Source organism: Leucopleurus acutus, assembly GCF_964270905.1.
Source record: "Leucopleurus acutus genome assembly, chromosome: 12".
NCBI classification, from domain to species: domain Eukaryota; kingdom Metazoa; phylum Chordata; class Mammalia; order Artiodactyla; family Delphinidae; genus Leucopleurus; species Leucopleurus acutus.
In genome coordinates, this window is record NC_139154.1 from 19,587,792 (window position 1) to 19,603,893 (window position 16,102).

Consider the following 16,102-nt stretch of genomic DNA (forward strand, 5'->3'; position numbering starts at 1 on the left):
AAATTAAAGCCAAGATATTTGAACAGACTGGCCCAATGGCACAGAATCTCATAATCAGCAGAGGATACCCAGCGTCCTAGAGCATCACAATTGAGCATTTGTATGACTCAGTTAATACCCAGGACAGTCTACCAGATTGGCATCGTCGTATCACATTCAGAGAACGGCAACATCAAGGAAAATCTTACCTGTTCATTCTCCTCTTCATCGCTACTTAGCTTAAGGTCATCTTCTAGCATTCTGAAAGAGGGAACAAAGAGGTACAGATACTTAGAAAATTCAAGAGAATTTAGCACCAAAATACCTGTATTAGAGCAATGTTTCAGTAATGAGTGTATTAGATTTACTAATTAAAAAAAAATGTTTCCTTTTGAGCCCTTTTCCTCTGATGCACTTAGGAAATTACAAACTGCCACATCATGAAAGTAAACCCTCACAACAGCCAAAGGACGTGATGACCTGCTTCAGGAATATGAGGTTTTCGGGCTTCCCTGGTGGCGCAGTGGTTGAGAGTCCGCCTGCCGATGCAGGGGACACGGGTTCGTGCCCCGGTCCGGGAAGATCCCACATGCCGCGGAGCGGCTGGGCCCGTGAGCCATGGCCACTGAGGCTGCGCGTCCGGAGCCTGTGCTCCGCAACGGGAGAGGCCACAACAGTGAGAGGCCCGCGTACCGCAAAAAAAAAAAAAAAGAATATGAGGTTTTAAACGAACAGAGTCAAATAGGTGCTTTTCCTTGTGAAGTTGTAATTCCACAATTATTTGTCCAGTGTTTTCCATGTGGCGGGTGCTGAGCTACATCTCCATCACCATTCGTGGGAAGCAGAAGGAGACAGCGGGCAGAACCCTGCCGAGAGCTAGAAAACCACAAACTCAAGTTCTCAGAGCAGCTGCTGGGTCTTCCCCCATCAAAGATCTGGAAAAGACAGCTGCCTGAACATCCTACCGGATGAGGAAAACCAAATAGGAGGAAACTTTCTGGAAAGACTCTGGGGAGGAACTCCCCAGAGCCCCCTAGGTCCCTCAGCTGCGTCATGACAACCGCAGTGGGGAAGCTTACTTTTGGGTCCGTAAGAGTTAAAAGTTAAAAAAAAAAAAAAGAATTTGAGAAAGAATATATGGGTATGTATAACTGAATCACTTTGCTGTACACCTGAAACTAACACAACACTGTAAATCAACTATACTCCAATATGAAATTAAAAAAGAGGATATATTTTAAAAAATTAAATTAAAAAAAGAAAAAATTTCAAACATTATTTCTGACGATGATGAAACTGTATTCTTTTCAGCATTCCTGATTTATTTCTTTGTAGAATAATCGTTTTCAGATGAACTCATTTCATAAGAAGTCTCACTCAGAAGTGTGTTCTACACACAGATGAACGCAGAGCTCTTCTGTCCGGAGTGAGGGGAAGAGTCCGTCTTTGGATGGACCCTGGGGCTCCAGGGATCAGTCTGGAGGCCACTGAGTCCCTGGGCTCGAAGGCCTTGCTCTCCTCTCTGAAATCACCTTCAAAGTCCAAAGACTGACCCCTAAAATGTGTTGTTTCCTATAAAAGCCAATTATAGGCCTATTGTAGATACATTCCTCTGAATATTTTTATAAGTAATTTCAGTGACTTTTGGGGTGAGCTTGGGGTAAAGACCTGCCAGGGCAGGGCGTGGGCCCACTTCTGCCTCTCACGGCTGTGTGTTTGGGGCAAATCAATAAACGGCCCCGCCCCCAGCCCCATTTCCATCTTTGTAAAATGAAGGGTTGTGCTGGACATCTCCAAGGTCCAGTCCTCCTTTAGCGTCCGAGAGTCTGCAAAATAAATGTGCGCCCTATTTCCTAAAATAAAACAACTCCTTTATTTGTTCTAAAGAGCACAGTTATGAAATTTTAAAGCAATTCTTGGTATTAAGAATTTAAGCCATAACCATTAGGACACCAAATCCCCCCTGGCTACAGCTATTCTACTAGTAGCAAGTGGTACCCTTCTTTTATTATTCAAACCAGAAGCCAACAAGCCAAACACTGGCAAGGACTGCACAGCTGCACCTCAACCGCCCTTTACGTCTGAGTGGCACGTCACTCATTTCCCTTGACCTCACAAACTTGAACCTGGGCTTCGAAGAGAAGAGATGCTGGTGATTTATTATATTAGAGTGCTTTTGGGGGCGAATCTAGGAGAGGACGGTGTTTCCTTTGTCCTGGGACACTACTGACCAGCACGGTGACGGCACAGAGTACAGTACCAGTTGGTTGGCTGGGCTGGGCAGCTGCCCCAAGACGATTTTTTTTGTTTTTTTGTTTTGGCTGCGTTGGGTCTTCGTTGCTGTGCATGGGCTTTCTCTAGTTGTGGCGAGCAGGGGCTACTCTTCGTTGCGGTGCGCGGGCTTCTCATTGCAGTGGCTTCTCTTGTTGCGGAGCACGGGCTCTAAGTGCACGGGCTTCAGTAGTTGTGGCACGTGGGCTCAGTAGTTGTGGCTCGTGGGCTTAGCTGCTCTGCGGCATGTGGGATCTTCCCGGACCAGGGCTCGAACCCGTGTCTTCTGCATTGGCAGGCGGATTCTTAACCACTGTGCCACCAGGGAAGTCCCCCCAAGATGAATTTCCTACCCAAAGGCACAAATACATTTCTGATGAAAAGGACCAGAGAAGTCAGGACAGTTTCTTACCCTCCACTCCTCACTCCCTCTTTTGGGGTCAGCTGCCAACTGCGATTCGGTTTAATCTCAAGGACTGCCCTGTAAACACTGGGTGTTCAAAGTGTGGGTGGTTCTGTCGGGGGATGGGAAGGGGAAGGGAAGAACACACAATCGTTGTTAATGTCCCCCGTTAGATGGAAGTCACGTCAAGGGTGACTGAGGAGTTTCATCTGCGTATGGGCGACGGTGTGGACAGATTTGAAGGCCACGGCCAACCACAGCAAGATGCCCCTAAATGCCCCAAAGCAAGGGATCTTAGCTTGGCCGCACACCCGTCCCGTGACTCGGTTACCACGTGAAGCTGGCAGAGCAAAAGCCGTGTGTGGGGTTCCTTTTAAGGTAGGGAGTAGAACTTGTTTTGTTTATTCTAGGTGCACGCTCAATGTGTCAACACATGAACATGTGTCTGGTTGAATCTCAGGCTGCCTTTCACACCCCTGATCCTGGGAGAGTCACACCTCTGGGCCATGGTTTTGTCATTTCTATAGTGAGACTCAGCTCCCTTGTCATCCTTTCCAGAAGAAGAGCAGTCAGAGATCCACCTCACTTTGGGAATAGAAATTATCACTGAATTTACCTCTCTTATGTTAAAAAAAAAAAAAGATTAATTGTGTTTCTGGTCTGAGATCCAAAAACAAAGGATCAAATGTAAAAACATTCTGTATTCAACAGAGGCCTGGAGAGAAGTTAGACTCCAATAAACTTCAGAATGTCTTGGAAAAATGGGAACACCGAGTCTGACAGCTCATTCACATTGCACAGTAATCCTGTGAGCCTGCTGCTACCAGCACGAGGGACCGCATTCCTGGAACAGACGGTCACCACTGCCCGGCACCCCAGACCCCAACAGGCGTGCGCTGAGATGACTCAGTCTCAAGGCCACCCAAGAACACGCCCGGCCCTTCTGCATCATTCTGGTCACAGTGGAGTCCCTGGGACTCAACTTCCAAAGCACAGTGCTGGTCCCTTTTAATGCTGGGAAAACCAGAGTGGCTTCTTAGAGAGCCTGAGGAGGAGCTGAGGAAGATGTGAAGTTAGAGAAGAATACGGAAGAGCTGGGGCCACTTAGGAGCCTGAGAGCTGTCCTCGTTTGGTGAAGGCTGTGTCTGCCTCCATTGAAACACACAAATGGCACCATCGGAGCAGTCTGCCCCCGAATCTGATCCCACCTGCTTGACAACATGTTTATCATCTGTCTGTTTTCAAAAGGAATTACACTGGCGTAAGTAAATTAAACAAGAATAATAATAACAAAAGTTTTAAACCAAGAGTGAAAGAAAATGCAAAATAAGTGTTGGTTAGGACACAGGGCAGAGACGGAGGATACCTGACTCTGTTTTTGAAAAAGCAAGGAAGGCCAAGACTCTGATGCTCTGAAGCGTTGAGGATGGAGACTGGGAAGGGTCATCAGCACATAAGTGCAGGCCCCATGCTTCAGTATCACACTGACTCGCAGGGCCTGACGCACCTCTGCATCCCTACACCCCCCTCATCTGAGCACCACCAGGCCTTCCTCCCGATGGTGACGCCCACCTACCCACAGCCACGCTCCTTCCATGTCCCTTGGTGCCCACCCCCCCTTCGTGTCCCTGCAGCACCCTCCTAGGTGTCCCAGCTCCTGTCCAACCTGACCTCATTCAACCCTACCTCGAGGTGGGTGCTGCCGGGGCAGCAGACCTCGGGGGTCTGAGCACAGACTCTGGAGTCAGACTGCCTAGGAGGAATCCTGGCTCTGCCACTCAGCTTGCTATTAGCACAGAACCTTGCGCGGAACCAACATTCAACACATGTTCATTCTTCATTAGTGTTCCTCTTTTACCTCTGAGGGCCATGCCTTGGAGCGTTTAAGAAACTTGCATGCGTAAGCAGTTTGGGACAGAAGATGTTTCTGTAACAATGCCTTAAAACTAAGCCATTTGCTCTGTTTTCAGGCCATCTTGAGAAGAAAAGATGACGTTTTCTAGAGGTTGTGGAGGGGGATCTATTTTAGGATATAACTGCTGCCATGGTTGATTGATCTGATGTGAGTTCATGCCTGCAGAGGACAGAAAACATGGCCACCAGCCTGAGTGCACCGGGGACATATCCTGGGAGCCTGTGGTCGGCCACACAGCCTGGAGTACCCACAGCCTGATGACAACAGCTGAAATAAAATAGATAATAAAATCAAACTCTGTGAATGAAGGCCAGAGAGCAGAGGTGCAGCCAGAGGTACAGAGAAACCTGGACTTCGTGCCCTGAGCACCTGAGCAGCTGTCACACTGTGTCCAGAGCACTTCCGGTCAGTGCCTGGTGGTAACTTCACAGTGGAGTCTGACCAGACAGCTGACTTCACAGTGGGACCCTGACAGGACCGAGGCAGGATTTTTTTTTCTAAACATGCAATTAGGTGATTCAGATTCTATCCATTTTTCACTGGTGAACTGTGTAGACAACAGTTTCTTAAAATTATTGTCCCAGGAAAATTACAACATGCCCCCTGAACACCTGGTACAAAGGGTCAAAAGGTTTGAGCCACGGGCTGAAGGCTCTTATGCTTTCACGCAGGGACAGAGTGTCCCATGGGAACTGTGTAGAGGAAAGGGTGTGTGGAGGTTTGCCTCTGAGCTCAGATCGGGGAACCCAGTACAAACATTGCCATCTGTGGTTTGCCAAGGACCACCTCAGGTGAACCTCTCTGCTTCTGGAAGTGAAGGATGAAGAAAACACTGCCTCACCACCAACAGTAGAATTGGCATTCAAACACCCAATCACCTACACATTCAATTTTCTACTGCGTTCTTTCAGTGGTGGGCACCTATCTTTGGAAAGCATACTGTCTCCCAGAGCTGGTTCTTCTCACACATTACATTCAAATCAGCATTGCCATTTTAGCCATTTTTAAGTGCCTTAAAATTCTGAAGGTCTGGCATAATGAACTCTCACAGAACCCAGTCACCTCATCTGAAGGTAAGGCCCTCAGAAAAGGGAGGAATTCAATACAACCCTTCCAACTTTACTATCTGATGATGGTAGCTTCCCTGTGTGTACTATTTTTTAATTGAGCAGTAGACAACTTTACGTTGTAGCTAGTGCTTTTATATACATATATATTTTAAAAATAAATTTATTTATTTATTTTTGGCTGTCTTGCATCTTCGTTGCTGCACACAGGCTTTCTCTAGTTGTGCCGAGCAGGGGTAACTCTTCACCGCGGTGCGTGGGCTTCTCACTGCAGCGGTTTCTCTTGTTGCAGAGCACGGGCTCTCGGCACGCGGGCTTCAGTAGTTGTGGCACGCGGGCTCAGCAGCTGTGGCATGTGGGCTCTAGAGCGCAGGCTCAGTAGTTGTGGCACACGGGCTTAGTTACACTGCAGCATATGGGATCTTCCTGGACCGGGGCTCGAAGCCATGTCCCCTGCACTGGCAGGCAGATTCGTAACCACTGTACCACCAGGGAAGTCCCTGGTGCTTATATTTTTGAGGTCCACAATTTCTCAGGAAGCAGAAATAGTAGCCTACCCATAACAGATGGCCAACTGCTTCTAGGGTTCATCTGTATCTTACACAGGTATTGCAAACGGGCACATTAACTACCTTCAAATGTAACGGCAGTCATTTCACAGAGCAGCAGTTTTTAATTAATAGGGTTTCCCTGGAATTACTTGTCATTTGGGGCCCTTATCAGATCTGAATCCTTTAGTCCTTTAAAGTTCATTTCATTTTGCTATGTCTTAATGGCTTCTTGAAAATCTGACTTTTATATGGGCTGTTTGGTTTGCAGATTTGTTTCTATAGCCGGTGCTTCTATGATCTCCACCTACTTGAGATTTAAAGCCAAAGGCAGATGTTTATGAATCCCCATTAAACATATTCATATATGCAAAATGGATAAAGAAGATGTGGCACACACATACAATGGAATATTACTCAGCCATAAAAAGAAATGAAATTGAGTTATTTGTATGGAAATGGATGGACCTAGAGTCTGTCATACAGAGTGAAGTAAGTCAGGAAGAGAAAAACAAATACCGTATGCTAACACATATATATGGAATCTAAAAAAAAAAAAAAGGTCCTGAAGAACCTAGGCGCAGGACAGGAATAAAGATGCAGACATAGAGAATGGACTTAAGGACACGGGGAGGGGGAAGGGTAAGCTGGGAAAAAGTGAGAGTGGTATCGACGTGTATACACTACCAAATGTAAAACAGATAGCTCGTGGGAAGCAGCTGCATAGCACAGGGAAATCAGCTCAGCGCTTTGTGACCACCTAGAAGGGTGGGATAGGGAGGGTGGGAGGGAGACTCAAGAGGGAGGGGATATGGGGATATAAGTATACGTATAGCTGATTCACTTTGTTATACAGCAGAAACTAACACAACAATGTAAAGCAATTATACTCCAATAAAGATGTTAAAAAAAAAAGATATTTTCTATAGTACATCTCATTGAAACCTCACAACAACCCAATGATCAAATGATAGTACTACTAAAAAAACCCCATATTCATATACGCAAATATCTATTCTAACAATTAGCCGTGCATGATAAACCTATCTGTCATGCAAGTCCACCTCTCTGAAGGAATCCAAGCCATCCTCTCCACTGCTTGGAACAGGAGGAGAAGTTATAAAACTCATTTCATTGTTTTTGAAGTCCACTGCTCTGTCAGGGTCAGCACGGCCATCTGCCTGGGCTTATTTTCAAAAACACTTGACCACCTTCCTCTCCACGTTCGTTCAGAAGAATTTAGCTTGCGCCATTCCCCAGTTAACTGGGAACCAGGATGGCCTGGACAGGCTCAGCCTGGGGTTGGTGATGTAGCGCATCCAAGGCACAAAGGAAGGAGCTTAGTCTGGAAGCCAACGTAGAAATCAGGAACGAGACGAAGGGTGGTCTAGATGACCTGAGAGCTTCCAGCTCTGATGCTTTCCTACCTGGGTTTCCTACCTACATCTTTTGAGGCAATGTGGAGCATAGGGAGATGGTTTCTGTTCACACACATCTTCTTCCTGGACCCCCTCTTCCTAGGATTGGTTCTAGCTGTCAATGAAATCACAAATGATCTTCTGATTCTGCCATGTTCACCCTGGGGCGAAGGTGTCCTGTACCTCTTCTGTTTAAGAACAATAGGTTCCAATGGTCCTTTTCTTCCACTTATACGATAAGTCCACCTGCGACCTTGACACAGGCCTGTTTTCCCTGGGGGACAGCATCTCATTTCTTGCTACTTCAGACCCTCGCAAAAGCCAACCTCATTCAGGAGACCTGTCAAACCCTGGTGAGATGCGGGATGAACGTGTGTCTTCAACATCTCAGTCAAGCAAGCGCCTTTCCAAATAGTCCCATATCTAGTATATTAATATAGAATAAATGGAAATCAAAGGAAAGTAAAAATCAACACTTATAAAAGGGCACAGTCTGTGGTACTAGAGTGTGGAGTGGCGGAATGAGGCTGGCCAGCATTGAGTCTGAGTTCTGTCCGTAACCAGCTCTGTAAACTTGGGCAACGTGTGCACTCACTCTGGATATTATTTCCACATCTCTAAAACGAAGCTGGGATAAAAGGACCTCTACAGCCCCTCGTGGCTCTGAATTCTGACTCTGCCTTTACCAATGCGTGGAAAGTCCAGTTAGATCACTGGGGATTTAGAGGGTTCCCTGGATCTGAGCTGATACGACTCATAAAAGTAAAACTGACAGGTTGGAATCTGAGTCAGGATCCACACTGGAGTCAGGAGCCTGGGGTGAAGTCCGGTTACTTCTTTGAGCACTTACTTCCTCATATGTCAGGTAAGACATTTCCCATCGTTGTTCTAAAAATTCAATAGGAAATGGACATGGCAGTGCTTTTAGATGGTAGAGTGCTACATAGAATGTTTGACTACTTCTGGAAACATTTCGCATGTGATATGGTGTGTAGGACAGAGCCTCGCCCTCAGGCAACAGCCTGTGACTCTATAATACCAGAGCAGCTTCTCGTGGACCAGGAACAAAGGCAATAATCAGACTGGACCCCGGAGCTCCTGCACCAGGTGGCCACAAGGACTGGACTGGGAGATGGTGCCAGTTCCCCAACTGGGCTTGAGACCAGGGAAGTGTTCTTTCTTCTGTTACAAACTAATAAACTGTCTCTAGGTATTTTCTAGACGCTTCCTTATAACAGTGAAATGTCTCCCCAAACACACATCCAACAGCTTTTGGGTAGTTAGAAAAACTAGATTCATCTTTTTCTTTTCTCCTAACAGCATCTGCAAATAAAATCAGATGACACGTATGCTAAATGATGAGCAGAGCAACAGAGCATCTGCTGAGCCCCCAAGGAGCCTTCGTCAAGTCCTCTAGGCTCTGGGCCACACGGCACCAGGATATACATCCTCTCAAACGCTCTGTGTCTGCAGGATCCTTCATTCTTTCTAAGGAACAACATGTCCCCGAGCTCCACCACGACGGCACATTTGGAAAAGCATGAAGTCACAAAATATTCTTCCAAGTAACTGCAAACGGGACGCTAGCGGCCAAGTGTACCGAGAAGTTCCTCATCAGATCAGTCCTCTGGGGCAGGTGGACTGCCGTAGGACGCGGAGGTGCTGCGGGAGAATGTTTACAGAGAAAAGCGGCCTTAGCAGGCCACCTGCTCTGACCTCCAGCCCTAGGGAAGCAGGAAGCTCCCTCCACAGGCACCCTGGGAGTCAAAGCTGGGCCAGTGGTTCTCAGACTAGAGCAGAAGCAGCATCACCTGAGGGCTTGTTAAGACACTGGTGTCTGGGCCCACCTCCAGGGGTGGGAAGGGGCCCCCAAATTTGCATTGATAGTAAGTCCCCAGGTGATGCAGAGGCTGCCGGGCAGAGGCCACAGTTTTAGAAGCGCTGGGCTAGGCCGTCACCTCCTGCCCGCAGAGGTTCATCACATGTCTAGTCAGCTACTGAACGTCGAGAGCCTGTGATATGGCCCCTTGAGCCACCTCTGAGGGCATACTGGGGCCTGTGGTCTGGGTGGATGGGTGGGGGGCCTGGGGCCCTGAGGATGGGTACTCCTCCCCAGATCTCTCCCAGTTTGCCCTGGCCCACAGGGTAGGACCCCAGAGAGGACCAGGGACCCCCTCCTCTCACCCCCAAATCTGCTCAGGAAAAGAGCTCGTCCATTCAACCAACTGAGCCTGACTCACTGAATACAAGTTCCAAAGGCTCTGTGCCTGCCCTCAAAGCATCGGGTTATCAGGGGACAGAGACAGGTAATCCAGTGATTGTTACACGGTGGGATGGGCCCTCGAGCAGAGCACTGGAGGAGGAAGGACCTGTGCTGGCTTCAGACTGCTACAGAAGTCAGATGGAGTCGGGGAAGGTGACCGCCGAGCATGGCATGCCTGGGGATGGAGGCAGGTTATATCCTGCACTCCCACGATGTTCTTTTCTTTTGGAAAAGTGATACCCACACAGGGTTCCAATGCCATCCCCCCCCCCAGAAGAAATCCAGGGAAATGTCTACCTCCCCTCCTGTCTCCACCTGCTCACTTCCCACTCTTTCCCCCAAAGTCACCACTGTCTGTAGTTTCTTACAGATGATTTCCGAGTTTCTTTAATGCATTAACCAGCAAATGGGAACACAGCACGTTGGACCCCTTACAGTCAGTACACGGCGCTGGTGGACGGGTGTAAGGTTAACGGGACCCTCGTTATCTAGCTGCAGCAGGCAGCTCTAAGACACTCCCAACGACCCCAGCCTCCTGGTACTGTGTCCTCCCCACCCTGAGTGTGGCTGGACCTAGTGACCTCCTTCTAGGGAACAGAACAGGGCAAAGTGATGGGGTGTCACTCGTGAGACTGGGTGATGTCCACCTGCTGGCATGCATACTCTTTGGCTCTCTGGCTGGTTTGCTCGGATGATGAAAGCTGCCACGTTGGGAGCTGCCGTATGGAGAAATCCCCACGGCCGGGAGCTTAGGGGACCTCTGGTCAACGGCCAAGGAGGGAATGAGGCTCTCAGCCCAACCACTGGAAGGAACTGAGTCTGGCCAACAATCACGCGATGTGAGCTTGGAAATGGATCTTTCCCTAGTCAGGCTTTGAAGTGACTGCAGCCCCGGCTGCAGCCTCTCCAGAGACCCTTAGCCGGGGGACCCAGCTAAGCCATGCTCAGATTCCCGACCTACAGAAACCATGAGATAACAAATGCCACTAAGTTTGGGGGTAATTTGTTGGCATCAACAAGTAACTGGTATGCCACTGGATGGTAGTAAATATTTAGTGTGTCCCTTTTCAAGGTCACTCCCAATTGCTTGCGCTAAAGCATGAACGGCCATCATTCAAACTGTCTCACAGAGGTATAAAGCAAGCCTAACAGGTCATTAAAATGTTCTAATAGCCACATTAAAAAAAAGTAAAAACAGGTAAAATTACAATATAGTCAATATATTTAAGCCAACATAGCATTTCAAGGTGACAACGTACACATTTCAAGGGCCCAGTAGCCATGTGTGGCCAGTGGCTGCTGGACTGGACAACACGGGCTCAGAGCTTCTGCAGAAGGCGAAGGGTGTTGACAACTCCAGAAGGTGTCATGTCCCCGCCTCCCCGCAGCTCTCCTTTGCCTCTTGCAGGGGTCAGTCTTCTCTACAATTCCTGCCTCACAGGGTGCACTGGACAAGCCTGTGAAATTACGTAAAGGCCCTGGTAACTTCGAGTGTGGAGGAGCTGAGCGGGAAAAAGGGAAGGCTCTGGTCAGAACGGATTGCAACCGCACAGCCCCAATGACGACTGCTGGTGGACACAGGGATGCCAGAGGCCTGTTTCTGAGCCAGTTGAACGTGTTAACGACCCACCTTGCTCCCAATTCTGATGATGCTATCTGCTCATGGCATGGCGCGCCGTGATGTCTTACAAAACAGCTGTAAGGCAGAAACCAGCACACAGCTGCAGGTGGCCCACAGAGGGGTACGCTCAGGGCCATGCGTTTAGGAGCCATGGCCTCGGAAAACAGAACAGGGGCAGCCTTGCAAACACACCTTGTAAAACGCTGACCACTTGGCAAGGGAAGTCTGTCCACTGTTTGCTCTCATTTATCACGTCCCCACTTCTGTTGGATGTAGTAAAGACACATCTCGCTAAAGTTATTTGAAATATCCCAGGTTTTTTTTTTAGTTTTGTTTTTTTTTTTTTTAGTTGTGTATTTTAAAAAGTGTGCTCGTTGTTCTTTTTACTTGGAATTACAGTTGCAAGGGGACTAGATAGGGGATCTGAGCAGCCTGGAGGGAACTGTTTGTCTGGGAGAAATGGAATGCTGGGCCCAGTTTCCCTGAACATCTCAGGACTCTTTCCACCCAGAAAGCTGTAAGCACCGCACACAGCTGGTGTGACTGGGAAAATATGAAGATGCTCCATCTTTTCCACTCAGGGCACTGCAGGCCACGGTTGTAAAGTAGCTTTCTCCGAACTGACTTGAAAATTGCTTCCTCCTAAAAGAATTATAGGGAAAGAGGGCTGGACGGACTCGATCATTTCTATCAAAAAACAAGCTGGACTCTAGAAAGGGTACTTTAATAGGGAAGGCTCGCTCCTCAAAGATGGTTTTAAAATTCCTCTCTTTGTTCGGTACAAGGACTTTTAGAAAATTAGCTTCTGAACTAATGTTCTTGGTATTAGAGAATTCCGTTTCTAAGGCGTAATGAATTCAAGTACAGAGTGTGAAAGAACATGGCCCTTTTTCAGCAGAACTGGAAGAGAGGTTGGGGGACCTCGACTGGGAAGCTTTGCACAGACTTGACCATGGGCATTTCTTTCTTTTTTTTTTTTTTTTTGTGGTACGCGGGCCTCTCACTGTTGTGGCCTCTCCCGCTGCAGAGCATAGGCTCAGGACGCGCAGGCTCAGCGGCCATGGCTCACGGGCCCAGCCGCTCCACGGCATGTGGGATCTTCCCAGACCGGGGCACGAACCCGTGTCCCCTGCATCGGCAGGCGGACTCTCAACCACTGCGCCACCAGGGGAGCCCTCATTCATAACTTTTGACAGGAAGAATGTATTGAATCTAGAAGGCTCACACATACGGCGGGCCCAATACCAGTTTTTGCATGTCTGTGGCTATCGTTATTGACAAGTTGATTCCTGAGACAGCCCCTAATTAAGAGATTTAATTGAACAGATAAACTGTTAGGGTCAGGAAAGAGAACCCAGCATAATCTCCAAATAAGCAAATGCACACATGTTGAGCTACGCCCATGCCACATGTTTCCTGAATATGGCCTAACATGGTGGTTTCTAAACTTTACTGCACACTGGAACAACTTGGGAACTCTGAAAAATATTGATGCCTGGCTCCCACCCCACCCCCACATTCTGATGGAATAGATTTGGGGTGTGATCTGGGCATCCAGAGTTTTAAAAGTTCCCTAGGTGATTCTAATTTACAGCAAAGCGTAGGAACCCCCAGACAACACAGAGTGAACTTGGACCGTCTGCAGAGCCGAATGTCTTGAATAGCTCTGTTCCCTGGATCAAGTCCCGAACTCTGAGTTTTAGTTTGTCCGCTAATAAAACGCTACGACAGTAGAGACACAAATGAGACAATAAAAGTGAAAGCACACTGGAAACTGTAAAGCCTCCGAGGGGTTGCTCAATGATGAGGTCAGCATTGCCCGTGGTGCTTAGACGCTGATTTGTGGGCCTCCTTCCCAGAGATGCTAATTTAATTGGTCCTAGATTGGGCACAGGCATCGGCATTTTTGACAAGCATCCCAGATGAATCTACAATTCAGCCAGGGTTGAAAACCACGGCCTGATTCCAAGCGAACTTTCGCCTCTCATTAAAACCATCTGCAATCCACAGAATAGAATTCTCCGCATCTTATCTGCCTTTGTACAGAACTAGTGCATTGTATTAAGACTGTGTATCAACTCAACAGCCTCCACCTTTCCCCCCTCTTCCATTTGAATATGAATGCTTCCAGGGGAGGGGTGTTACCTCCTGAGTACCTAGGGTAAGGCACAAGCCCATCCTTACTAATGAGTTAAGGAGTTATCATTCTGCGTTTCAGAATTCTTCAGGGGTTGTTTTCAGAAATCATAGGCAGTGCTAGGGCATCTGAGATCATTTTCGGGCCTGTTCTTTAGCCTCTGGGAGGAAATACAAAAGATACCATAGGTTATCCTGCCTTCCAAGTTCTCTGGAGAAGTCCCCAAGGTTTCTTCAAGACAGTATGGCACAGTATGCAAGGTTATCTGTGGACATCTCAGCGTCATTTCTCCCTTTGGAGCACTACCCTGTTTCACAGGGGCTAGAGGACTGGGAACTACATTTCCTACATGCCTGCCTGCAGGGTTCTGAGTTAGATGTTGCCAATGAGAGGCACCCCCACAGGGTTTGGAAGGCCGAAGGGTAACAAAGGCCATCGTTGTACCGGGGCAGTGGAAGCAGGTGTATAAGCTTCAGCAGGTGGCAGATGTGAGGTTCTGCCAGAGGCTTCCAGGCATCCTTCTGGGAATAAAACTTGTCGATGCTGAGATGTCTGTTAGCAGTTCTCTGCAATTCTGGCATTTACTGATTTCCTGAACTAATCACTGATTTCCTGTTGGCCCCCTGACCTTAGATTCCCTAGCCCTCCTGATGGACTTGGAAGGCATTCATGCCCTATGTTAAGTGCCCTCCTATTAAAACACCTAGAGTGGTTTCTCTTTTCCAGACTGAATTCTGACTGGTGGGTATAGTAATTAAGAGCCTGAGCTCTGCAGTCAGAAAGCCTGATTGATGGATTCATATCCCGGCTCTGCCACATACTAGCTGTGTGTCCTTGTGCGAAGAACTCAGAGTCGCTCCCTCAGTTTCCTCATCTTTAAAATAGACAAATAAGAGCGTTAACCCCCAAGGAATGTGGGAATTACATGGGGGAAAATGCATACAACATTTTATACGGTGGCTGATACACAGGAATGACTCAATATTCAACATTCGTATTGGAATTTTACTACCCATTCCATCTTGGAACAATCACCAGGCTGTAACTTAAGTCCATTTCACTTTTTCTAACAGAGAACAGAAACTTCTTAATTCATTGACCACCACCAGTGAACCAGGTACATTCTAGATGCTCGAGAGAGAAGGTTGGAAAGCCTTTGCCTTCACATGGCTCACTGTTTATTGAAGGGAAAGACAGATAAGTAAGCCTAGTGAAGCGATAAAAAGTGGAAGTACAGATCCCCATCTTCTTTCCTTGTCAGAAAATCCTGGCCCCTTTTTTTCTTTCCTCATAGGTTTTATTCTCCAGTCTTTGAAACACCTGTATAGTCTTTAAATATTAGTTCCCCAGTGTCCTTCCCAAGGTACAGTCATGTGAAGGACAAAGTCCACTATCCAAGTTAACTCAGTACTAACTGGAGGGGGAGAAGTACCTGTTCTACCTTGGAAGTCAACAGTTCCTAAGTTTCTCTAATTAAAGCTTTCTCCACTTTAGTTCATTGAGTTGTTCCTGCCCCATTAAGTCTTTTTTTTTTTCTTTCTTTCTTAAACATCTTTATTGGAGAATAATTGCTTCACAATGATGTGTTAGTTTCTGCTGTATAACAAAGTGAATCAGCTATACTTATACATACATCCCCATATCCCCTCCCTCTTGCGTCTCCCTCCCACCCTCCCTATCCCACACCTCTAGGTGGTCACAAAGCACCGAGCTGATCTCCCTGTACTATGCAGCTGCTTCCCACGAGCTATCTGTTTTACATTTGGTGGTGTATATATGTCCATGCCACTGTCTCACTTCGTCCCAGTTTACCCTTCCCCCTCCCCGTGTCCTCAAGTCCATTCTCTACATCTGCGTCTTTATTCCTGTCCTACCCCTAGGTTCTTCATAACCATTTTTTTTTCTTTTTAGATTCCATATATATGTGTTAGCATATGGTATTTGTTTTTCTCTTTCTGACTTACTTCACTCTGTATGACAGACTCTAGGTCCATCCACCTCACTACAAATAACTCAATTTCGTTTTTTTTGGTACGCGGGCCTCTCACTGCTGTGGCCTCTCCCGTTGCGGAGCACAGGCTCCGGACGCGCAGGCTCAGTAGTTGTGGCTCACGGGCCCAGCTGCTCCGCGGCATGTGGGATCTTCCCGGACCGGGCCACGAACCCGCGTCTCCCACATCGGCAGGTGGACTCTCAACCACTGCACCACCAGGGAAGCCCTTGCTTTTCTTTTTAAGGCTGAGTAATATTCCATTCCCATTAAGTCTTGAGGGAAAGAAGCCACTGCCTCTCTGTTCAGGGTATCCATAGGTCATTTGAGACTTATGGAATGTTAACCTCCTATGCTGTGTGGACCAAGATGCCCATTCTGGCCCCTGTGATTATGGGCAGAACCAGCTGGAACCGGATACTGCAGGGATCCCGCCGGTGCTGCACCTCCAAGCTGTCCCTCTCTGGAACGTGTGCCTTCGGCTGCCTAT

At 47.7% G+C, this 16,102-nt stretch overlaps 1 protein-coding gene across 1 annotated transcript in view; it reads right to left on the bottom strand.

Annotated features, from left to right (window-relative positions):
• Positions 1-16,102, bottom strand: part of AFF3 (ALF transcription elongation factor 3) — a gene marked incomplete at both ends in the record, with an annotated part of 555,587 nt that overhangs the window by 119,910 nt on the left and 419,575 nt on the right. The window contains one exon of the mRNA XM_082851313.1: positions 189-240. Within this exon, the coding sequence (XP_082707439.1) occupies positions 189-240 (52 nt within the window). The remainder of the gene's footprint in view (positions 1-188; positions 241-16,102) is intronic.